The sequence below is a fragment of the Argopecten irradians genome, chromosome 11, assembly GCF_041381155.1.
Source record: "Argopecten irradians isolate NY chromosome 11, Ai_NY, whole genome shotgun sequence".
Lineage (NCBI taxonomy): Eukaryota > Metazoa > Mollusca > Bivalvia > Pectinida > Pectinidae > Argopecten > Argopecten irradians.
In genome coordinates, this window is record NC_091144.1 from 35,576,440 (window position 1) to 35,602,884 (window position 26,445).

Here is a 26,445-nt window from a genome sequence, read left to right on the forward strand (position 1 = left end):
TATCAAGTACATACAGACAGTTATTGTTCATCAGCAGCCAAATGAAGTCTTCTCTGTCGTAAATCATCAGAAACAAGACTTATTTGTGAGCTCTCCCAACAAACACTTATTATATCATGGCAATAGCTCTTCAAAGTAGCATGTACACTAACATTCCTTAAATCAATCCAAAATAAAGAAACAATTTCTTAGCTTACAATATACCAACTTTTTTGATTCATCAATTTTCAAAGGAAAGCTCAAATTTGATGCACAAGAGGTGAAGTTTAAGATCTGAAAAACCCATGATGAAGTTTAAGATTTCACACACAAGTGATGAAGTTAAGATCTAATATCCAGGTGATTAAGTTTTAGACCAATGACAATTCTTAGCTATACACAATATGCCAGCTTTTTGTATCATCAATTTCCAAAAGGAATGTTAAGATTTGATATACAAGTGATGTTTAAAATTTATACACAAGCAATAAAGTTTAAGATTTTATAATCAATAGATGAAGTTGAAGATTTTATACTCAAGCGATGAAATGTAAGATTTTATACACAAGCGATGAAGTTTAAGATCTGATACACAAGCAATGAAGCTGAAGATCTGATACCAAAATGATGAAGTTCCAGACAAGACCAGGTATACATCGAGGATTATCAATGGTTGCCATCATCAGACAATAAATGCCTCTACCCCAGCCAGACAATCAATAACCATTAAGTAATGCAGTCCATGGCATGATAAGATAAAATCCATCATCCTCTTAGTATAATTACAAGTGTTTCTGCTGACAACTCCCTATGCCTTGCTAGCCTACAGCACTGGGCCTTAATTATTTATCTCTGATCCGTCATTTCGTTCAATCTATTGTCGGAACATGCAACCTTCGCCTCCTCATATCCGCCACTGGAAGGAAACTTTCGCCGGAGTGTTGTACAGGATGTTCGTTAAATTTACAACAGGAATGTCGTCTCCTGATGTCATTTTAAAGCATTACAATCTGAAGTGTGCTGTAGATTTGTCTTGTATTTTAATCTTGATTTATAACATTTTGTGACAAATATTTCCTGTTAAGAATTCCAATGAATACTCATCAAATATTTATTGAAAAACAGAAAATAGTATCACAAAAAACAAGTATTCATGGTAAAAGAATGATGAGTTTTCTATTCATATAAAATTTTTTTTTGTGTTTGTAATGGAACAAAAGTAAAGGGCCCATGGCATCACCCTGCCACACACCTTGGACCAGGAAAAACAAGAATTCTTGTCTTCTTTGAAACAGCAGACAGATAAGGTATAGTTGAGCACAACAATTATTGAAATACAATGTTGATTTGAAGATTTTCAGAAACACTTCAAGAAGAAATTATAACATATATATATTACCTAAATTGGATGTAAGCAAAATTAGTAAATTATGAAGAAAATAAGAATGCAAGATTAAGCTGAGAAACTATTTTTCCGACAAGAACATAGAAATTTGATCTAAGAAATAATTTTTTACACCCAAATAAATGTGAAAACAAGTATAAGACAAGACTTAATTTCTTTGGTGTTGACTCTTTTCTTGTCTCAATCTTTTAACAATTAAGTCGTACATCAATGGATAAAAATTTGCTTGTCTTGTAGTGTTATGACAAATGAATTGTAAAATGCAGGTGATGTAATATAGCCATGTGTCTAATATCTGTCACTGTCACAGATGAGCATGGATTTATTTAAATGAGCTGTACAACATGATGTCTCTTGTGGTTGAAGGCTCTACGGTCGGGAAAAAAATTTCAATCATGCTTCTATGAAATATGTCTTATTAAATTCAAAGGCAGCTAGAGCGCACCTTCAACATAAAGGTGTTTTATTAAAACACGCCAAATTCTCTGGCTACGGGATGAAACAACACTTATGACGTTGACCGACATGACTCAAGGTTGAAATAAATGACATTGTACAGACTTGAAGATACTTCACCAATAATATTACCAGTAATTATGATGCTTTCTACTCTATTTTTGTTAAATTTCACTATAAAGTTTAGAAAAAGGTATACTAATGCAGATGAAAGAGAAATTTCAGTCAGCTTTCTGAAGGCAAAATAAATAAAGGTCAATACATTGATAGAAAGCAGTGGTTTGATAATGATTAATCATTGAAATTTATGTATTTTTCATCCTCGTATTCTGTTTATTTCTAACTGCCATCTAAGAAAACATTTATCACCATACATTAAATTGCTAGTTGTAGTTATGATTCTTATTGTTCATTATTCAGTCTGTGTACCACCATTTTTTTTTTATTCAAATGTGTCCGAAATAATGTCCCATGGTGACGAAATTCACATGACTAAAATGCAGAACAATGAATTCTAGAAATGATGGATTTCTAGACTTAGCTATGACTGTACAGTATATTTTGTCAATACCGACCCTAGTCTAATCCAGATCCCTGTGTATATCTGTATAATTGTATGGCATTTTCCCTCTTAATTAATAAATACTTAAAACCTGTCTAATTAAGTATAATTGTATTAATTTCCCTCTTAATTCATAAATACTTAAAACCTGTCTAATCTGGAAATGGATATGCTGTTCCAAAGACATATAGTTTAGAAAAGTGACACTCTATTCTTATAATACACTTCATTATGAAGAAAGGTATAAATTGTTGTCATCGCCTGACAGCTAAAATAGAAATCCTATGATGAAACCCCAGACACTGGTGTGCAGAAGCAATCCCTACATAGGTGAATTACCGATTATAGTAACTGCCTATTGAGTAGAATATAAGTCCACGTGTCACACGGTCTAACAATGTTAGAATCAATGAGTCTAAAACACGACTATATCAACAAAGATTCCGAAATTGAATTTTTGTGGAAAATATTGATGTGTGCTGTCAACAGTATAAATAAAAGCCGTCATTACCGCTTATAATAATGAGAAGCATTCCATCAATGGAGTGCAAGACCCATTAAAATCTACCATATACAGTAAGTAATTACCGCTTCAAAACATTTCTCCATACAGTCACAACAAAAAAGCTATTTGCCTGTGGCAGGCAACTATATAATTATAAATCAACAGTGCTTTCTATGTCTGATGTTATGTGTGGAGATTAAAAAGTAATTTATACTAAAATTACACTCGCCTCCTCAAAGTAGACCATAATTTGTCTTCGCTTCAAAAGAGTCGTCAGTCAAAAAGCCCATTAAACGTGAACAATATTTTATCTGGTAAAAATAATTGTCAAAAGTTTCATAAATTGTGTTTTGAGACAGTCCCTTAGAGATATGTCAAGGTCATATCTAAAGTGAGATATAATCTATCTGGCTAAGGGAAAAATTTCTCTTCACCATTAACACAGGAGAAAAAAACAACAACTTAAATTAATGACACAAACTCGAAAACCACCATAAACATTTTGAATAAAGGAAAAGCTCTATGGACACTGGTATTTAAAGATTGGTAACGCATGGGTGATGACGTCTATGTTCAAAAATAACTGCTTAGTCACAACCCTCCTGAGCCAGTGTGATTGCCTATCTATCACACCTGGGGTTAGGTGTAGCTGAGTGAGGCCTATCCTTGTAACTATCTCTGTCCTCAACTATCATGGATGATATCTTTACAATAACAACCTGATGTGGAAATACTCAACCAGATTCTTGTTGGCTTTATACCTCTCACTACAGTATCATGATACGAGAAAACAACAACAGTATCTAAACCATTGTTTATAGCTTCTACAATGCGATGTAAATTCTAATAGGAGAGGAGCAATGTAGAGGTCAGACCAGGGCTCTAACCCAGAGCCTTTGAACACTAGCCGGATGATATATTTTGAATCTTAGCCAGAGTCCGACCCCTCTACATTTTTTTTCATTCATTTAATATACAAACCACATCAAAGTAAAGGTCCATACTCTATTTTTTGTGGTTTATTAACTCATCAATTGCATGGTTTATTTAATCAAATTTGCCGAACATCAGAAGTCTTTGTGCATAGCTTACAACAAAACACCAAAATAATTTTGAGCTGTTATAGTACACCGTCAATACATCAGATGAATTTTTTTTAGAGGTGATCAGTTGCTATGGTTACAATGAAGTAATCATGAGTAAGGAATATAAATAACTTGTGATGGTCACAGCTATATATAAGGAGTGACAGATCAATAGGCCTTACCTCCATCATCAATCAATCGCATCTGTATGAGAGCTGGATCTTCATTGTGTTCTTCCAACACTGTGTCATCAGTGACGGAGAGAGTCTGAAATGGAAAAGCAAGCACAAGATCACTATCTCTTCTCCAACAATACACATTACACTCTGTCCAGCGCCTATACAAATCTGTAATATCTCACTTCACACAAAACTGGCTGAGTGTGATGTCTGTGTAACACACAATCAATAGCCACCTAATTACCATGTGTAGGGCATGGCAGATGGTCCTTTGGTCACTGCCTCAATTAAACAAAGGGACCTGGTAGTTTGGGAGACAGAAAGTACAACAGATAAAGACTAGTTATTTGATGTATGTCAAACCTGTCTAAGACTATTCTCCTAGCCATCAGATATAGGTCAAACCCATCAGATATAGGTCAAACCTCCCTCAGACTATTGCCTAGCCATCAGATATAGGTCAAACCTGCCTTAGACTACAGCCTAGCCATCAGATATAGGTCAAACATGCCTTAAACTACAGCCTAGCCATCATATATAGATAAAACCAATCAGATATAGGTCAAACCTGCCTCAGACTATAGCCTAGCCATCAGATATAGGTCAAACATGCCTTAAACTACAGCCTAGCCATCATATATAGATAAAACCAATCAGATATAGGTCAAACCTGCCTCAGACTACAGCCTAGCCATCAGATATAGGTCAAACCTCACTCAGATTATAGCCTTGCCATCTGTACCAGACTACAGCCTAGCCATCAGATATAGGTCAAACCTGTACCAGACTACAGCCTAGCCATCAGATATAGGTCAAACCTGTACCAGACTACAGCCTAGCCATCAGATATAGGTCAAACCTGTACCTGACTACAGCCTAGCCATCAGTTGTAGGTCAAACCTGTACCAGACTACAGCCTAGCCATCAGATATAGGTCAAACCTGTACCAGACTACAGCCTAGCCATCAGATATAGGTCAAACCTGTACCAGACTACAGCCTAGCCATCAGATATAGGTCAAACCTGTACCAGACTACAGCCTAGCCATCAGATATAGGTCAAACCTGTACCAGACTACAGCCTAGCCATCAGATATAGGTCAAACCTGTACCAGACTACAGCCTAGCCATCAGATATAGGTCAAACCTGTACCAGACTACAGTCTAGACATCTGATTTATGTCAAACTCAAAGCAGTTAACTTTACTTGCAGGTTTGATTTGTGTAGAATATCCAAACTTGAAGTAAAGATATATTTCATTTCTTTATTTCCACATGATTCAAGAGATAATTATAAGAGATAAATGGTTATAAACACAATAAATGTACACTTTTCTATATTGGTGCTGTGTCATCTCTCATTGGACAGCCAAATTTACCTGAACTTCCTCACCCTCTCACAAACACCGATAAGTAGGAATTAAAGTAAATACTGTCAACAATCCTGTGATACTTAATCTCAAGTCACGGCTCAAATTACAGCTGGCCTTCCCTTGGTAAATACTGCAGGAGAACCTTATTACTCAACATCAATACATATCTTTGCACTCTATGTACCAGTATATGTCAAATACCCTTACCCACAACCGCATTCCTTAAATCATCCCAAATAAACAATATTAAAATAAATTCAAATATGACGAACCCCAAATATTCTGATAAATTCATTGTGAGCCTGAAGGATATTTGAGGCGTTGTTGGTCCTTATAGCCACTCAGTGCTGATTTAAATTTATATTAGGGTGACCACAAAGCCACTTGTATCAACTATGTGACCCTGGACTTTGCCCTGTATACACCAAGTGTTTGCTGATTGAATTAAACATGAACAAGCAGGCGGTAAGGAGTAATAGTTGTTCGTCTGCTGACCTAACCTGAAGGTCATTCAGTATCTCTCACCAGACACCCCTGAAACTGCATAATGGACTGGTCTAAGTTTTGATTTAGAAGAGCCTAAATGTGTTTTCAGGGTTGAAAGGGTTAATACACATACTTCCACATGAACTTTTACAACAAAACATTTGACCTATGGACACTGTAAATGATACATGTTTTACTGGTTTAACCCGCAGAGGGCAGTGACAACACCACAAATATAAGCAAAACAAGATCTATAGTGACTTATATACAAATATTTGCTACACGATCAGTGAAAGTTTTTTTAACATGATAATTTGATGACTAGTTTGACGGTGTACCCTGTTGTCTTCTTCAGTCAAATGACCAGGCGGCAGATACACACAAAGATGCCAAATGTGTACAAAATTGTCTTCAAAGTGAAATTTGAAAGATCTTCAAAGTGAAAATTTGAAAGATCAATGATTATGTCTACACCAAGATTTCTCCAGTCAAAAACGTGTGCTGGAATGACTTTGACATTGGTACAATAAATACCTGGTAAAGAAACACTACTCACAATCTTAGAGGTTAAAACTCTCCGTGTTGGCTGGCTAGATTGATAAATATCAGATTAAGGTTTCAAGGTCTCTCCAGAGCACCATTATCTCAACAATCTTCTAGGAGTTCACTGATCTTATCAATTTGCTTTACAGCTTTAAAATTATTTTGATTTTAACAGCTCTCCCCTAATGGAAGCTTAAAAGGCATTTTCAGACCAGTCAGGAAGACCAGAGGACTTCAAAGAAGCCAATATTAGATCAATGAAATTGAAATGAAAGGTTAAAGTTTTCAGTAACCTAATCAGAAGTAATTTAGCCACTTGATGAGTTGTTATATATTCATATCTTTTATCAACGATTGACAAAAATTTCTAAAAATCCAAAAATGAACATCAATAATAATTTATCATAAATTTTTTTTTACATATTTTTTTCTAGACCCCAGAATAACGAAATAAAGTTTATGGTCAAAGTTGGTCTGAAGATCAAAAATTGTTTTTATCTACTTTTTCGTATTGGTAGAATGAGTAATGTGATGAAAATAATAACATATTCGTGTTGATGAAAATTTGAATTTCAAGATTCCCCTAAATATTCCCTGTGAATCCCTGCTGACCTTGACTCCAGTCCCTGTTAACGTTGATCCCGACAGATGGCGATGTTTATCCTGATCAAATACTCTAATTCTGTTTTTATGTGACTGATGAATGGTTCTAAAGCCTAATAGCCCCAGGAACAAGTGACCTTGAAAGGCCCAACGTCTGCTCTCACTTCCTGAATCAATTACTCTATTACAAGGATTCCTAGTCATTCTTTTTTTAATGTCCCCTGGTTTTACGACAGTAGAATGAATGCAGTACCTGGGAAATCATCAGATGTTAAAAAAAGTTTCCTTTGAAATGTGTCACATTGTTGCCTATTAAAGCGATCAAAAGATTTCCTCTGCTGATATTGATTCTGTTTTTATCTACCTGTAGATCTTTATAAGTCCTCTTTTGCACGCTACTTCACTTTTACTCAATATTTTTTTTATTCTAACAGTCCCAGTTGATTGCTTAATTGTGTGTGGCTGCAATACCTTGGCTTACACCTTCAAATGTTTGATATATTCAGACATTGGTGAGCAATCATCTCTGGTTCCATTATCCATGTAAAAGAACAATGTGCAATGTCTGTTAAAGAAGTTTATGGCAAAGTTTTAAAAGATATCTCAAACCGCGAAGAAATTGTGACAGGGCACTGAAGATCATAATGTCTTGATAGCTCAGAAAGACAGGTATATTGACTTAGTGATATCACTGTTTTTAAAAACAGGGGGGGGGGGGGGGGGGGGGGAGAGAGGGGAGAGGGGGTAGTAGAGCCAATGCCGGTGGTTTGTAAGTGTGTGGGGAGATGGGTTCCTGGGTCCCTAGGCTGGATATCCAGAGGCTGATCAGACTTACCTTCTTCATCATGGTTTTTAGATTCAAGGAAGATGGCATACTAAGCATCAAGGGGAATTTCAAATGACTATCATATTCAGGTTTATCACTCCACCGATGGTAAAACACACATAAAAAATTGCAATCAATCAGACAGCATTTTATGTCTTATGGTTTAACTGTTTTGATCCCTCTCCTTGGTAAACTAAATTAGGCTGCAGAAACATTAATAAGGATTGAGTGACACTTCAACATCAATAGGAAATGAGCTGTAACACATGCTTATATTTGAATGTATATTAGAGAACAAGGTCAATAAGTGACCTTGACATTCAGAAGATTCCAAGTACAACAAGTTCAAAGGCTACCTTACCATTCAGAAGATTCCAAGTACAGCAAGGCCTGGGGCCATCAAGCTACATTAGTATTTATTCAAAAAATATGCATCAATTTACAAATATCTTTACAACAAAATAAAGTACCACTACCAGATCTGATTATGGTTCAGTGAATATCCCTTGATAGCCTGTTGAACACTAAAACAGCCAAGCATTTCTCCAGTAAATCAAAACACACTCCAACCAAATGTTCACAGACTTTTCCAGCAAAGCATAAAATTCCTCAGGTGACATCTGTGACCTATGGTATTAAAATCTATTGCGACTGTCTGAGGAAGCTGATGGAAGGTCAAGGCCATTAAAAGACATGCTTTATTCTGATTGGATGACACCAAATTCCACATGGCCTAGATGGCTAACTGAATTTCCGTTTGCTGGATTGGTTTAATCGGGCACCTTGCTGTCTCCCACCGACCCCTAGCTCTACCTAATGGAATTACTAATGGAGGATGGCATTGTCAGGACATTAGGCCTGACCTATTCAATACACAAGAGGGATCCCCACACAGTGATGAATCTATAACTCCTCAGCTCTATCTCCTGTAAATAATATTGTATTGTCTCCCACAGGAAGTACTTGGTTACCAAGAAACACAAGCAGGATCAGCATGAAATCAGAACACTAGAATAAAACAAGAATTTGTAAATGGAGAAAGAAAGATATGGGGAAAAAAAAAAAGGAGTCTGTGAAAAATAATATCAGGTCTCAAAAAATATTCAATATAATACGAAACATTGGTAGCAAACCAATATCCTTGTAAAGTTAGCAACATGACATGAAATAAAACATTTTGCTGTGTGAAAGAGTTCTGTAAATAGTGTCTTGTAAAAAGCAGTTGAAATTATGCATAAACCAAGCTATGTGTATTTACCCCAAAGAAAATGCAGTTCGATACAGCAACAGAAAATGAAAAAACATTCCATAAATACGTGCATTTTGGTGTTACAATTGTAATGCCTTCAGCTTTATCAGAGCTAAAAATCTGCCTTCGGCTTTATCAGAGCTCAAAAATCTTCCTGACAAAGAATGGTTCCCGTCTCTGTAATCTAACTTGCAGAGCGTAATCATTTCTGTTGTAAAATCAATTCTGCTCCATTATCCTTATAAATCCAACAACATTTAATTTTCATGGGAGAAACCATTTTTAACTTTCAGGTTTATTCCGAAGCAAAACCGACCCATTGCAGTGCCTGTTGCCTTTACAATACATGTTGAATGGCTGTATTACCTTCACCAGTATGCTATCATTAATGCTTAAAAAAACATCTTTGTTGACGATGATGCCAGGCTTAAATGCCGAACTACAAGATTTGCGTAGGAAAGACCCGAGCTTGCAGCACAGCACTAATCAAGTATTTCCCTAATGTTCACTCAATCAATAATGTTTGCATTGATTTTTCCCTGGTGCATTTATTACATAATCGCGGCACTTGAAAGCCTTTGTTAAGGCCTGTCTTTGTGTTTCATGTTCGACAGCGATTCCATGGTACAGCCAAATGTACACACAGGCATGATTTATAGCCAGGAACTAATGGGTAAGCTTTACCTTGCTTATGAAAGGCTTCTGTCTGAACTTCAGTATAGCTATAATGTCATGCTACTAATCCAATGAAGAGTGGAGTTCTTCCTCTTTTTTTCTTTCTTACCGAAAACAGATAATAAAAATAGACAAATATGGGACAAATTGTCCATTATTATACCTGTACTAGTGTCCTCTACCCGAGGGTAAAATGTGAGGGCAGTGGCGAGTTGCCAAGCAATGACCACAATGGTTAATAGTTTCTTCTGGTTTTTCTATTGCAATCTTTAATGATTGAAGAAAAGCTGTTCAATCACGGCATATCACCAAATTAATATAGATTGATTTGATCGGAGTAAATCATTAAAATCATGGTTTAAGTGTAGGCCTTTTGTCTCTGTTAAGTCTGATCATTTGGTGATCTTGACAGTCCATACCTAATAGCTCACATTGAAACCAGGTGATATATATACCACAAAACCACAGGTCAAGGTCGTTAATCTGGTCAAGGTCACCACACATTATATGCAACTATCTTGTCAAGGTCACCAGATATTTTGATATTATTACAAAATGCCCCTTCAAAAACAGAAATGGCCAATTCAAAGGCAGTGAAAGAAGCTTTGTAAATTGGCACCTATCCTTTTCCTGTACAATATCCAATGACTGATTTGGTTGTGATATATGAGCAGTGCTTCCATAGCTTTCGGAGAAGGCTCCCCCACCCTGTATATATCTCAGAGAGCAGTGATCCCTACCTATGGGTCACATACGCAGGCAGAAACTACAAGTAAAAGGAAATGTGAGTCGTCTTTGGCAGGTGGCCCGTCAGTGTTTTGTCTCCTTTCAATGTCAAACAGAAAATCTCTTGTGTACATTCCACTAAACTGTAACATGTTAGCCTACAGTCCGGGTGATTGTCGACCAAGCAGATATCGGGTTATGATAAAACCTCTCAGGTTTCTATTCAGAACATGCAAGGTAGCCCACTCCAGTGTGTAGCTACTCAATTAAAATGACATTTCTAGTCTCTGTACACAGGGCCATTTAATTACAAAGCTCCACTACTATCAACTGGCATAAAAGACCATGTTATCTGCAATGTAAATAGCCAGCGGCCCATTTAAATCCACCAATAATTAAGGACTTTTTTGCAGGCGGGTGTGTATAGGTGCCTGCCTGTACTGAAATGTGGACCAAGGAACTCTCCACCAGAGCAGTTGTATACTTAATCGGGAGATCTCAGGTTGTTGCTCTTGTTGCTCTTTCACCTTTGGTCATCAGAAAGTAAATGACAAACTTCCTCTCAGACTAGACATAAGTAAGACAAACTATGTTTAGAGAGCGAATAATGCTTACAAAGGAGAAAGCTATGGAGACAGCTCCTTGGCATAACACTTTGATATTATGTTCTGCACAAAACAGTTGCCATAGAGATGTCATCTTTATTCCATTCACACAATCCCAACTTTCTTAGGTGAAGTGAGAGCATACAGTGCATTGCATCTTAAACTAGTCATGCTGCCCATCATTCTACCATTAGCCCTCCTCCTCTGGGCTGTGATGGCCTATAGTTGTTATGGTGTCCAACATTCTACCATTAGTCCTCCTCCTCTGGGCTGTAATGGCCTATACTTGTTATGGTGTCCAACATTCTACCATTAGCCCTCCTCCTCTGGGCTGTAGTGGCCTATAGTTGTTATGGTGTCAAACATTCTACCACTAGCCCTCCTCCTCTGGGCTGTAATGGCCTATAGTTGTTATGGTGTCCAACATTCTACCATTAGCCCTCCTCCTCTGGGCTGTAATGGCCTATAGTTGTTATGGTGTCAACATTCTACCATAGCCCTCCTCCTCTGGGCTGTAATGGCCTATATTGTTATGGTGTCCAACATTCTACCATTAGCCCTCCTCCTCTGGGCTGTAATGGCCTATAGTTGTTATGGTGTCCAACATTCTACCATTAGCCCTCCTCCTCTGGGCTGTAGTGGCCTATAGTTGTTATGGTGTCCAACATTCTACCACTAGCCCTCCTCCTCTGGGCTGTAGTGGCCTATAGTTGTTATGGTGTCCAACATTCTACCATTAGCCCTCCTCCTCTGGGCTGTAGTGGCCTATAGTTGTTATGGTGTCCAACATTCTACCATTAGCCCTCCTCCTCTGGGCTGTAATGGCCTATACTTGTTATGGTGTCCAACATTCTACGACTAGCCCTCCTCCTCTGGGCTGTAATGGCCTATACTTGTTATGGTGTCCAACATTCTACCACTAGCCCTCCTCCTCTGGGCTGTAATGGCCTATAGTTGTTATGGTGTCCAACATTCTACCATTAGCCCTCCTCCTCTGGGCTGTAGTGGCCTATAGTTGTTATGGTGTCCAACATTCTACCATTAGCCCTCCTCCTCTGGGCTGTAGTGGCCTATAGTTGTTATGGTGTCAAACATTCTACCACTAGCCCTCCTCCTCTGGGCTGTAGTGGCCTATAGTTGTTATGGTGTCCAACATTCTACCATTAAGCCCTCCTCCTCTGGGCTGTAGTGGCCTATAGTTGTTATTGGTGTCCAACATTCTACCATTAGCCCTCCTCCTCTGGGCTGTAGTGGCCTATACTTGTTATGGTGTCCAACATTCTACCACTAGCCCTCCTCCTCTGGGCTGTAGTGGCCTATAGTTGTTATGGTGTCCAACATTCTACCATTAGCCCTCCTCCTCTGGGCTGTAATGGCCTATTCTTGTTATGGTGTCCAACATTCTACCATTAGCCCTCCTCCTCTGGGCTGTAATGGCCTATACTTGTTATGGTGTCCAACATTCTACCATTAGCCCTCCTCCTCTGGGCTGTAATGGCCTAAAGTTGTTATTGTGTCCAACATTCTACCATTAGCCCTCCTCCTCTGGGCTGTAATGGCCTATACTTGTTATGGTGTCCAACATTCTACCATTAGCCCTCCTCCTCTGGGCTGTAATGGCCTATATTGTTATGGTGTCCAACATTCCATAGCCCTCCTCCTCTGGGCTGTAATGGCCTAAAGTTGTTATGTGTCAAACATTCTACCATTAGCCCTCCTCCTCTGGGTTGTAATGGCCTATACTTGTTATGGTGTCCAACATTCTACCACTAGCCCTCCTCCTCTGGGCTGTAATGGCCTATAGTTGTTATGGTGTCCAACATTCTACCATTAGCCCTCCTCCTCTGGGCTGTAATGGTCGATTCTTGTTATGGTGTCCAACATTCTACCATTAGCCCTCCTCCTCTGGGCTGTAATGGCCTATACTTGTTATGGTGTCCAACATTCTACCATTAGTCCTCCTCCTCCTCTGGGCTGTAATGGCCTATAGTTGTTATGGTGTCCAACATTCTACCATTAGCCCTCCTCCTCTGGGCTGTAATGGCCTATAGTTGTTATGGTGTCCAACATTCTACCATTAGCCCTCCTCCTCTGGGCTGTAGTGGCCTATAGTTGTTATGGTGTCCAACATTCTACCATTAGCCCTCCTCCTCTGGGCTGTAATGGCCTATACTTGTTATGGTGTCCAACATTCTACCATTAGCCCTCCTCCTCTGGGCTGTAGTGGCCTATAGTTGTTATGGTGTCCAACATTCTACCATTACCCCTCCTCCTCTGGGCTCCTATGATGTCCATCTCTACTATTGTTGCAGAATGCTACAGCTGACAATCTTTATCTTTTTGTTTAAAGCAAAGCATAGTGATGATATTGTCAGGCATGAATTGTGGGTTGGTGTTTTTTTGTCTTTCTTTTATTCATTTCCAAAACCTGGTACAACTTAGAAATATATCACATGCTAAAAATGCTGCTTCTTCAAAAGATTCAATAGAAAGCAATCTTACAACTACATTGTAATAAACCTTAAAGCTATCATTTCATCACATATTGTGTCATCAGGTATTAGATGATCTAATATGCAACGTATGTGTCAGGTAAATGTCATTTGAAACCACACAAACGTGGTATTTTTAGATGTAAATGTTATGAAGCCCATTGTCATAAAATTACATGGAGCAAGACTATTGAATCATTCATTAGGCTGAAAATATGTAACAAGGCATATCACAAAGGCTTACGTCTGGAAATTAATGCTCTTTTCCAAATGGTGAATTTTTATTTCATTATTTTTTTTTTTTTTTTTAGTTCTTACTCATTTGTCACGAGCGGGCTTGACATCATGTCTCAAGATTAATGGCAAATTTAGGAGGAGACATCTAAAATCTTACGTCATATTGTTTACACAAACTTAGAAGTTCAGAGAATGACAACCAGCAGTCTCTTATAATCAAAAGTCTGTACGATATGTAAATATTGTTGAAATGGAAGCAAGATACATAATCAATATATATTACGTCACCAGAAAAACTCTATCTGAACATGTGTAACCTTGACCTTGCTGAGCTTTAGAGAAATTATGACAGTATGTTCAAGCCCTGATTAAGAAAAAATAAAGCCCCGAATTTTATCTGATAAATATTAAAACCATTTTGGAAATACATATTTGTTTGTTTTAATTTAAATTTCCTCTTTTCTCTCTTACTGTAACCCTGCATTTTAAAGTTAAAGCCAAAAGTGCGGCTATTGGGCAAATGAAGTATTTTCTTTAAACATCTTTCCCTCCTTTCCATTAAGAACTTTTTTGTAATCTTAATAAAAATCTAACACCCACCCCTCACTTCCATCAAGACATTTTTCTGTATCATCATAAAACCGATGAAAATGGGGATTTAGAGTAGTTCAGAAAACTCTTTGTTTCTCGAATTCCATTGAAAACACATTATTTTAGTGTTGCATGAAAAAAACTCCAAGAAGAGCTATTTTATTTAACCTCTGCCCAATATGTCTGAAGAATTGTTTAGAATCTGAAGCAGAATATTTGATCTAAGCCTAACAAGTGACAAGCTATTCTCTACTGGCCGATAATGGAACTCTTCTGGCTTCTGTGATTGTCAATTTACCCATCAAGCAATCGGCCTCCAACTAGTTACATTGCAAATTGGAATAAAATCCCCCATCACTATGCATCACGAATCTGGTTGTCGTGGCAACTCGGGCATAAATGCAAATATAAAGTCTGTCGCATTGATCTTTGTGTTAATTTGTTTCTGGTATGATGGATTTGCGTCCTTGAAGAACAGCATGTTTCTTTACCCAAAGCGCTGCTGGTACATACATTATTAGCCAGGAACACTGATCCTTGCAAGCTCTGTCGAGGGAATCAGTATGAATTCTCCACTACATCCATAACAAATTGGCAGCCAGTTATATTTGTGGAGGCTCAATTTCCAGATAGAGTATACTTCCTGGATCAGCGCTTGAACCGATTCCGCTATAATGACCTCAATAATGCTGCCAGTAATGCTCATCACTTGCATGCAATTTTCTCCAGCTTCATTCCAGGAGATAGTTGAATACAAATGAGGCATGATCTCTGTATTCCAAGATTCATAGTCCAATAATGGCTAATGTGGATGAATTTTACCATGCAAAAGTTCCCAAAAACTCCTAAAATTGTGCATTCAAATTTAAGTGTTATTTTTTGAAGGCCACTGTATGTGAAAGTACGCTAGAAAAGCTAAAATTAAAATGTCTTGGGTACAATACAGTCATAATCACAAGATATTGAATTATTGTATCTCCACATTGTATGTGAAAGTACCCCAGAAAAGCAAAACCTAAAAGGTCTGGCCAGTTTTCCTTGGGTACAAAACAAATACCTGGTATTCACAAGATATTGCATATTATATCTCTACCTTTCATGGCGGGGGTATAAAAAGATGAAGAAGCGGAACTTTATGTTGGGTGGATACTGACCTTGGTAGTATGGTTGTAGGACTGTATGACAGCAGTGTACCACTGGGTGGTTCCCTCGGCGCGGTACACTTCCACACGATACCCCACCAGGACAGACGGAGTTGTCAGCAGGATCTTCTGGCCGTCTTGGTAGTCCTGCCACGCCTTTATAGCCAAGCCTGTCTCCGGAAAACGTCCAAGTGTCCGCGCTTTATTTTCATCACCTTCCTGTAATACATAAATAATATCTTTAGGATAGTTACAGATATTACAGACATGTTTATATGGACGAAAATCTGTTCTGAATAAATTTATGGCAATAATCGAGTTTGGCATACCAGGTGAAGATATAACAGGGTTTTACCTTATACTGGCCCATATACAGGCAAATTACAGCTATATGACCTTGACCTAGCTGAACCAACGACCTATTTACAGCTAAACCTATGACCTGTTCAAACCAATGCTCAATTTTTGCTAAACCAATGACCTGTTCATAGAGCTACACCAAAGATATATTAATATCTACAGCTAAACCAATATGATTACAGCTACATCAACAACTTGTTTCCAGCCAAATCAAGACACTTGAATCAACAACATGGTAATGCATGTCTCTTGAGTTGATGTCAGGATCATTTACAATATGTGAGAATTTATGAGATGACTTTGCTTCATAGCCCATCTAGTATAGTTATATGAAAACTGCAGAATTTCGCAAATGTTGGTAAAACTATTACCTAGACTGTATCATCTCTATTTGAATATTTTTATCCTTGGTGAATTCCACACCCCCCATTACCAGCCTAGACTCCCAGCATGGGGTGAATATAAACCAATATTTGTGTGTAAAAAAACAGATGGCGGTTCTATGTTAGATGTTACTTCCTGATTGCTGTTTATTTATACTATCTCTCTGGATTTAATTGGATTTGTCATGCTGAGGGAAATGGCTGATAAAACAGATAAAATATACACAAGAGGCCATTTTCTCACCAACAACCACCTAGCAGTGATGTTACAGCTCATGTTTACGCAAGCCTAATTGAAACCCCCAAACACAGCAACAGGTACTTTTCCTTTAAATTGGAAAACGTTGCAACATGAGTATTGAATAAGGAAACTGCAGAAACGCATTATTTTTTTAACTGTTTTTATTGGAAAGCTAAACGAAGTCAAACTTTAGTTCTATATCAAAAGACAAGACAGACGACTTTTGTGTGTTTGTTTGATTAAATTAACGTCCTATTACCAGATAGGGTCATGTAAGGACAGTCTCCCATGTATGTGATGTGTTGTGTGTATGAAGTGTGTGGTGCGTGTTTTGGGAGACTGCGGTATTCTTATTTGTGTTGTGTCTTCTTGTATAGTAGAACCCTTCCCCTTTTTATAGAGCTATATCACTGAAGCATGCTGCTGAAGACACCAAGCAACACACCCCACTCAGTCACATTATACTGGACAACGGGTGACGCATGCTCACTACTCTACACTTCATGTTACAGAACTGCTAATAACAAGAGGCCCATGGGCCTTAGCGGTCACCTGAGTAAGAATATATAATGAAACAAATAATGAAACAAATTAAAGACATATAAACACTATATGCTGGGCCTTGAAGTTGGTCAGTGATTTATAAATTTGACTCTTTAGACTATGAAGAGTATTTGCTTCAATCAAACCTGTGAACTAGCTTAGAGGTATTTTTTGAAATTTTAATCATTTTGACCCTTTTTGGTCCTGCCCCTCTGGTCCCCCAAGGGGTCATCGAGGACAGATATGAATGTTAAAATGCTATATCTTAGGCTAAATATTCTTATCAAGTTTGACTTATTTCCTACAAAGATTGGGCAAATAATGTTCACAAATATATTTTTCCTATATAAACTATAGTAAACTTGACCCCATCCCCAAGGGGAAACAGGAGACCCCAGGGTCATGTAATTTACAATTTTTGTAAAGGACCTTAAGACCTTTCTATTTATGAAAAGTATTTGATTCTACCATTTCCAGAATTTCAGAAGAAGATTTTTGAAGTTTTAGCCTATTTGACCCTTTTTTAGCCCCATCCCTCTGCCCCCAGGGGGTCGGCCAGGACCAATGTGGAAATGATATTAAAATGCTATCTCAGGCTAATAATTCTAACCAAGTTTGACTCGTTTCCAATGAAAATTGAGCAAAACATTCTCATAAATGTGTTTTCCCTATATAAACTTTAGTAAACTTGACCCCCTCCCCAGGGGGAAACGTGAGACCCCAGGGTCATATAATTCACAATTTTTGTAAAGGACCTTAAGACCTTTCTATTTATGAAAAGTATTTGATTCTACCATTTCCAGAATTTCAGAAGAAGATTTTTGAAGTTTTAGCCTATTTGACCCTTTTTTAGCCCCATCCCTCTGCCCCCAGGGGGTCGGCCAGGACCAATGTGGAAATGATATTAAAATGCTATCTCAGGCTAATAATTCTAACCAAGTTTGACTCGTTTCCAATGAAAATTGAGCAAAACATTCTCATAAATGTGTTTTCCCTATATAAACTTTAGTAAACTTGACCCCCTCCCCAGGGGGAAACGTGAGACCCCAGGGTCATATAATTCACAATTTTTGTAAAGGACCTTAAGACCTTTCTATTTATGAAAAGTATTTGATTCTACCATTTCCAGAATTTCAGAAGAAGATTTTTGAAGTTTTTAGCCTATTTGACCTTTTTTTAGCCCCACCCCTCTGCCCCCAGGGGGTCGGCCAGGACCAATGTGGATATGATATTAAAATGCTATCTCAGGCTAATAATTCTAACCAAGTTTGACTCGTTTCCAATGAAAATTGAGCAAAACATTCTCATAAATGTATTTTCCCTATATAAACTATAGTAAACTTGACCCCCTCCCCAGGGGGAAACGTGAGACCCCAGGGTCATATAATTCACAATTTTTGTAAAGGACCTTAAGACCTTTCTATTTATGAAAAGTATTTGATTCTACCATTTCCAGAATTTCAGAAGAAGATTTTTGAAGTTTTAGCCTATTTTACCCCTTTTGACCCCGCCCCTAAAGCCCCTGGGGGTCAGTCATAGAAAATTTGTTAATAGGATTAAATGGCCAATCTCATACTGATAATTCTGACAACATTTGACTCATTTCCTATTACAAATGACCAAATAATAAGCAAAAATGTGTTTTCCCAATATAAACTATAGTAAATTTAACCCCCTCCCCCAGGGGGAAACTAGAGACCCCAGGGTCATATAATTCACATATTTGTAAAGGACCTTAAGACCTTTCTATTTATGAAAAGTATTTGATTCTACCATTTCCAGAATTTCAGAAGAAGATTTTTGAAGTTTTAGCCTATATATATTTGACCATTTTTTAGCCCCACCCCTCTGCCCCCAGGGGGTCGGCCAGGACCAATGTGGATATGATATTAAAATGCTATCTCAGGCTAATAATTCTAACCAAGTTTGACTCGTTTCCAATGAAAATTGAGCAAAACATTCTCATAAATGTATTTTCCCTATATACACTATAGTAAACTTGACCCCTCCCCAGGGGGAAACGTGAGACCCCAAGGTCATATAATTCACAATTTTTGTAAAGGACCTTAAGACCTTTCTATCTATGAAGAGTATTTGATTCTACCACATCTGTGAGTAGAGAAGAAGATTTTTGAAATTTTACTCAATTTTACCCCTTTTGGCCCCTCCCACAGCCCCCTGGGGGGTGGGGACCATATAATTCACAATTTTTATTGGCCTTATGCCTAAGAAGGTTTGTGCAAAATTTCATTGAAATTGCTTCAGCAGTTTTGGAGAAGAAGTCAAAAATGTAAATTGTTTACGGACATACGACGGACGACGCACACCGCACGACGCACGACGGACGACGGACGACGACGGACAAAAGGCGATTAGAATAGGTCACTTGACACTTCATGTTACAGAACTGCTAATCAAAATTGACCAGCATTGAAAGGAATTTCCCTACTACTCCTTTTGTCTGAACATGTGTTTCCTCCAAATAAACCTAACATAGGACAATATGTCGGTAGATGTACTTGTAACTGAAGTATGTGTCTGTGTATAAGTAGGCCCATAGAGTGTCAGTCACGTCAATGTTTAAGCATGTATTAAGTTGATAAAGCAGATTCATGGATATTTTTTTTGTACAGCAATTAAATACGCCATAAATATTATCCCCTTGTATAACAACAAAAATCTCTGTTGTTTACAAATATAACTTTAGAAAATGCGGGAATGAGACAGGAGAGTCATTTCTCATCCGATTTGTGTTCTACATCAGCAGACAGTGATGAATCACCAGAACTTAGAAAAGTATCTTAATTAACAAATGTCAGGATCCACTCTAAACTCCTTACTCAAGTGTTTGACAGCCCCACTCAATGGTTTTTTTTCTCCAGAAGTACATTGTGAGACAGCCCCCAAAGTCTCCATCATTGACTCTCTACCAAATGGTTTTGAAACATTCCCCCTACAAGGTCTTGTGGTCTAGGTCCATGTCCTTCAAATGACCTAGGCTAAAAATATCTTTCACAACAATTTGATCTCCTACAAAGCCTGTGATGGCTAGATTGATAAAAGTAAACACACAGCAGATCAATTTGGTTGGAAAGGCCTAGTAAGTGCAATATAAATATTGTATTGGTCGCTGCCCAACCAAGCCTTAGGGCCAGATGTTGTTGCACCAGTTAATCTATACGCCCTGTACCTACTATCATAAATATGTAATCTACATAGACATGCAGAGTGTGTACTTCAATCTTAACACGATATCAACCTCTTTCTTCCCCTACATAACTGCTGTTACTGCAGTGAATACTGTGTATGTTACTGAAGATTCTTATTGTTATCACATAACTCCCCCTCCCACCTACCTTCCATTGTCACATATCTCCCCACCCACCCAATGAATACCTTTACTTCCATAGGTTACCATATCCCTATATGCAGCCCCCCCCCCCACCGCAAATCCCCCAAACCCATATAAATACCCTTCCCCTACCCTATGATGGCTACCTTCACCAATTTTATAACTAATCCCCCCTCAATCATCTCAATTAACTCCAATTATTAAATATTTTAATTTATGCTGATGAAATCCAGATATGACTATAATCTGGTAAATATCTAAATAAATGAGATAAAGTGTGTCTAGAACATTTCCTATACTCCCCACTACTTCTAATAAATAACCTAGATAATTCATGATTATTTTCTTTTATTCACAGTTGTGTACCTATTTCTGTAGTAAGGATTAAGAGGATCAATGTAGACTTAGTAAGCTAGGTCTAATACACCAGGCTAAATACAAATAGTACCTCAGGTTACAAAAAGTACCCTGAGTAGAAGGTAATAGACAGATGGGCTTTGGATAATATCTTTACTGAAAGAAACTATTTTCACTAGGTACTGAATTAAGTTGTGTCCTTGTCTGAACATGATTTAAGGTTAATATATATCACATTATATATATTTATGATGGTGTGTATTGTACACAATGGAGAATGTAATATGTATAATAACTCTATAATACTGTTATATTTATGTATTTTGATAGATGTCAACATGTTAGGTTATAGTGGTGTAAATAAAGTTTGATTTGATTTGACTTGTCCTGACCAATGACAATGTCAAAATTAGAAATTCAAGTTTCAAACCCATAAAAGTTCATAGACAGAGACTGGGCCTTGAGTACAGAGACCTGAGTATAGGCCCCCAGGACAAAGACTGGCTGGGCCAGAGTACAGAGACCTGAGTATAGGCTCCAGGACCAAACACAGGCTGGGCCTGAGTACAGAGACCTGAGTATAGGCTCCAGGACCAAACACAGGCTGGGCCTGAGTACAGAGACCTGAGTATAGGCTGGGCCGAGTACAGGAGGCCCCAAACACAGGCTGGGCCTGAGTACCAGAGTATAGGCCCCAGGACCAAACACAGGCTGGGCCTGAGTACAGAGACTGGACCCCAAGATAAAAGACTGGCTGGGCCTGAGTACAGAGACCTGAGTATAGACCCCAGGACAGCTGGGCCTGAGTACAGATGAGTATAGGCCCAGGATCAAAGACTGGAAGGTTCACAAGGTTTGTACTTTCACCTGCAGGAATCAATACCTAACTATTGTAGAAATCTGTTTGATGTTTCAGCAGATTTCTGTGTTAACAGAGAGAACATTTTCTCCTGTATAGAATTTGATCTAAGCTCACAATAAAGGTAGTGTTACAGCTATAGGATATAAAGGAAGGCTGACCTACTTTGGTCATGGTTATTACAGCACAAAAATCCTGACAACATATTCCACCTTCTCACCTTTCAGCTGTCATTCCATACCATCTTATACAATATTTCAATTCAGCAGACTGACATGAAATCTACTTAAGCAGTCTATTAAATGGGAATGTGTAAAAGCCATCAACCTCTGTTGGAGAGTTTATATATAAATCCTGATTTGCAGATAGCTATATCTAGGAATGGTATCAAGTATTCACAAACTCATGTTAAAACAGAATAACATAACGCGAGCTGGTAGGATTTCTATAGAAAACATTTCAGTTGTGTTTGTTAATGTAAACCTCCCCAGTGTTTTGTCAATGTCCATATAGACCCCACAAGTTTTCTTTTGATGCGCTACAGGAAAACACAATAATCAAGAGGTGTAGCAAATGCAGACGCAGCATGCGTCATACCAACCAGGGAAAAGGGATTGTTTTTAGGTCTGCATGTAAGTGTGGTAGTATATGTAAGTTTATATGTATGTGTGTTAATATTTATAAGTCTGCATATGTATGTGTGTTAATATTTATAAGTCGATCTGCTTGTATGAAATATGTTCAGTCAGTAAATAGGCCAGCGAAGCAAAAAGTCCCGCCCACAGTTCACATAACCACTGAAACATTAGGCCTGTAAACAACCTACCTGGGTCATATTTATTTTCGGAGCTCTTTATGGCACACACTCCATATAGATTTTAATTCGACATTCAAGTAGCTAACAACAATTACAGGAGAAAGGCTGAAGTACATAGCGTTGCAGTCAAGCATGACCTACATGATAAAAGATAGAATCTGACTCAATATTTCAGAGTAAACATAAGACTGCTGTTTAAACACAGGCTGATACAAAGACGTGGCATTGTTTATCTAGGCCAGGTAAATATTACTGGCGGGGCTGTAACTCCCTCCGGCTGTAACTCCCTCGCTCTCACGGGGTACGACATAGGGGATTCATTTCTACACATGATCAGTATCCAGATAGCTTTGAAAATGTCACAGTTATGATAAAAATAGCATCATATCAATCTAAAGGTATGATATAAAAAAAACTGTCTTTTGAATATGACATACAAGATTCATTTCTACACATAATATCTAAATACCATTAAAAATGTCCCCGTTATGACAAAAACAGCATCACATCAATCCACAGGTATTATAGAAAAAAAGTTTTTTGAAAATGTAACAATCAGATAGGAAAATAACACTAGAATCATACAGCTATCGGAAATTAAAATGAAGCAGAAGGTCACTGCAAGGAGAGAAAATTAAGCACACTGAATAAAACATTTAGAATACATGTTCTAGTTTTTGGATCATTCCTATTTAGTTTCAGTAATTGACTTCCCCACGCTATGTTACGACCTTGACACTGCTTTGTAGGCTCCAAATAGAACTCTACTGAACTACATGATTAACGAACACCAGGGCTGGACCACAGTAATTCACCTAGATATGATTAATTATAATACTTGTCTGATTACCCAAAAGAATGCTTTGTAATTAGCTTCAAACATGAAAAGAAAAGGGTGTTTCGTTCCATTAACGATGGGAAATCAACCTTGTCCCTTTAACCTTCCTCGTTATGTACTGCTCCAACAAGTGATTTACAAAAACTTTTAAAAGGAACACCAATGTGTTTGGGTACCTGTGAATTAATTCCTTGCCCGGACCACTTTAAGTGTATACACTAAGGCCATGATCGAAGTGCTATAATTACAGTGATACGAGCCTATGTTTACAATACGGGGTTTGACCTGAATCTGATAAAGTCGGAGGACTCGGTGGAGAAATATCACCCCTGACCAGCCACACATAATGGTACGACCAGGCCTTTGTACAGTTTATGACACGTGTGACCTTCACTAAAGTGTGGGTAGCCACCCTGATGTGAGCAACACACTAAAATCTGCAGCTCCTATCTCTATGGCAGAGCCTTTAACTGATAAACTCACAAAAATACATGAAAATGACAACTTCACAGTACCCTGTAATTATATTTTTTCTGTGTAGAAAAAAACTGTCATTTTTCAAACGTGCCTCTGCTTGTGCTTGACCCTAGACAAGTAACCATTATGATCTGGGGAATCTCCCACTTGTATTGTTGCTAGACCCACAACCCTCCATCTCAATAAAATTAATTATAACCTGACCTGACTGGGGATTTGGACACAAAAGACACCAGATCACTATTTTGAGTGCATGTTCACCACTTGATAAAAGTTCTTTGACCAACCTACCCCTTGTATTTCCCACCTATCGCGATCTCCCTTCAGAACATTTGTCGATTATAGTTAAAGTGAACCAGAATATGCAACAATAGGTGCTAGAATGCTGAGCTAGCAATATTTCAGGTCGATACACCCTGGAAAGTAATTTATATCGTATTCCTTTTATACCAACTACAAAATCCATAAGTCATCCCCAGCACTTGTACCAGACAAATAACAGGTTTCCCCTGAAACCATAGACTTCTAAACAAAAGGCAATAAACAATATGGTATGGAGGACAGGTCGAGGACAATAGTATGTGGATGAAAGATTCAGTTAAAGAAAGGCAGTGGTTTCATATCAAGGCAGGATAACTTTCTGAACTTGTATTACCAAAGAGCCAATATGGTTTTCCTGTTTCCAGCAATAAGTCACATACATAGGACTCTATGGAAGAGCGATTTCAATCAGCACTGAGTATGTTATCTGAATATTAGACAGGAAAGTAATTCTAAATGTGTACATTTATTATCAAACCTTGAATATTTCCCAAAAGGTAATTTATTTTAATGAGAATTAAAATAATCACAATTTCTTGGAATAATACTATGATCACGAAAATTTTGGCTATCTGTGAAATATCGAAAAATAGTTGGATCATATAAACCCTGAAAGTGAGATTGCGATAAAGGTTAATATGGTAGAACTAATTTATGTTATTTTTTACCCGCATAAGTAATATAGATAACAGGTTATATGTTAAATCACTCGAGCATTAGTGCCACTGATGTCTAATTCTGAGCCGAGGTACGTATTAATAATTTATTTCCCCTTTAAGTGCGGAGAGTTGAACACCACCCGCATGCTTGTATAGGATCCTGTGCTGGAATGGATGCTTGACAATTTCCAGGCAGCGAATTCTGGCCAAGCTTTGAGACACGAATCTCCATGACTGGTAAGGGCGTGTGTTCTAAGGCTTCCCCAAACAAAGAGTAAATTGTACCTGGTATGTCTTCAGCACGTCTGGGTCTTCAGACAATCAAATATACACCAGCTTAAGAGAGGTTTTACAACATGTCTGGAATCTAACAGCTTAAGTCCTGACACTGTACACATCAATTCAAATAGGTTTAAACTGATCATGACTTTTTGTTTTACAAGTTGAAGTTGTGGTTAATTACCAAATGCAATGCTTATAAAGTTACTGTAAACTTCAGCATTATCTCCAAGTTGAAGTTGTGGTTAATTACCAAATGCAATGCTTATAAAGTAACTGTAAACTTCAGCATTATCTCCAACATGCTTTTTGGCAACATTTCCCACAATAACAAAACAATTCAGCATAACTAATTAACTTTTTAGTTCCTTTGACCCCCTATTTTTTTTAACTATTATGAAGGTAAGAAGTTTCCTGAAAATTTTATAAAGAAAGTTCCAATGACACCAGTGAATTTCTTTGTGACCCCTGAAGAGAATGTTTTGAAATGAGAACTGCACATTACATCACCAACAGAAAGGTCCACCAGAGCCCCATGAATAAAACCATAAACAAAATGCATAAAACAGACAATGAAAACCCATCAATGTTTAGTTTGAGAGGACCATCAATGTTTTTTAGGACCTAAATGTTCATTTTTGCAGCCGCTTTAAGCCTTTAGAATGTAGCAACCTTCTTTTTGTCCCGATGAGATAGCCAAGACCCCGGTATTTACAAGTCAAATGATGGCACACAATGAATAATGCATGTAGTCATTTAAAGCCATCAATCTAGCCCATAAACTGTCAGGCTAGTGCTGCTCATTGAAGGAACACAAAAGCAACAAACTAAGGCATTAGGATCAAGATGGATGGGTCCTGATTGTCTGTGGGGAGACAAGTAAGCCAGGGTCCATCACTCGGCATTCCTGGAACCGTGATTGGACATGATCCCCATCAGGCCCTGTCCCTATAAATCTACAATGGTAATACCGAAAGGCATCAGGCAGCTGCTCCAAATTCTGTACAGCTTCTACTGGCTAAGCACCAACCAATCAATGATTAGGTGGTCAACGACAATCCACAAATACCTTCCATCTGATTGTAACACTGGCTTCTCCAGGATCAGTACAGGTGTGACAGACCATATGCATTATAGGGTTCTTCACTGACATACATTTCAGTGGGCTGGATAATTTCAAATAAGAACAAATAAGAATATTTTAAAACTGTTGAAACTTTTGTAGTTAGTAACAAATACAG

At 37.9% G+C, this 26,445-nt stretch overlaps 1 protein-coding gene across 1 annotated transcript in view; it reads right to left on the reverse strand.

The window, feature by feature from the left end:
- Window positions 1–26,445, reverse strand: part of LOC138335416 (probable JmjC domain-containing histone demethylation protein 2C) — a 74,760-nt gene that overhangs the window by 23,895 nt on the left and 24,420 nt on the right. Inside the window, exons 4-5 of the mRNA XM_069284496.1 lie at window positions 15,731–15,937; window positions 4,175–4,259 (exon numbers count right to left, since the gene is read on the reverse strand). Of these exons, the coding sequence (XP_069140597.1) occupies window positions 4,175–4,259; window positions 15,731–15,937 (292 nt within the window). The remainder of the gene's footprint in view (window positions 1–4,174; window positions 4,260–15,730; window positions 15,938–26,445) is intronic.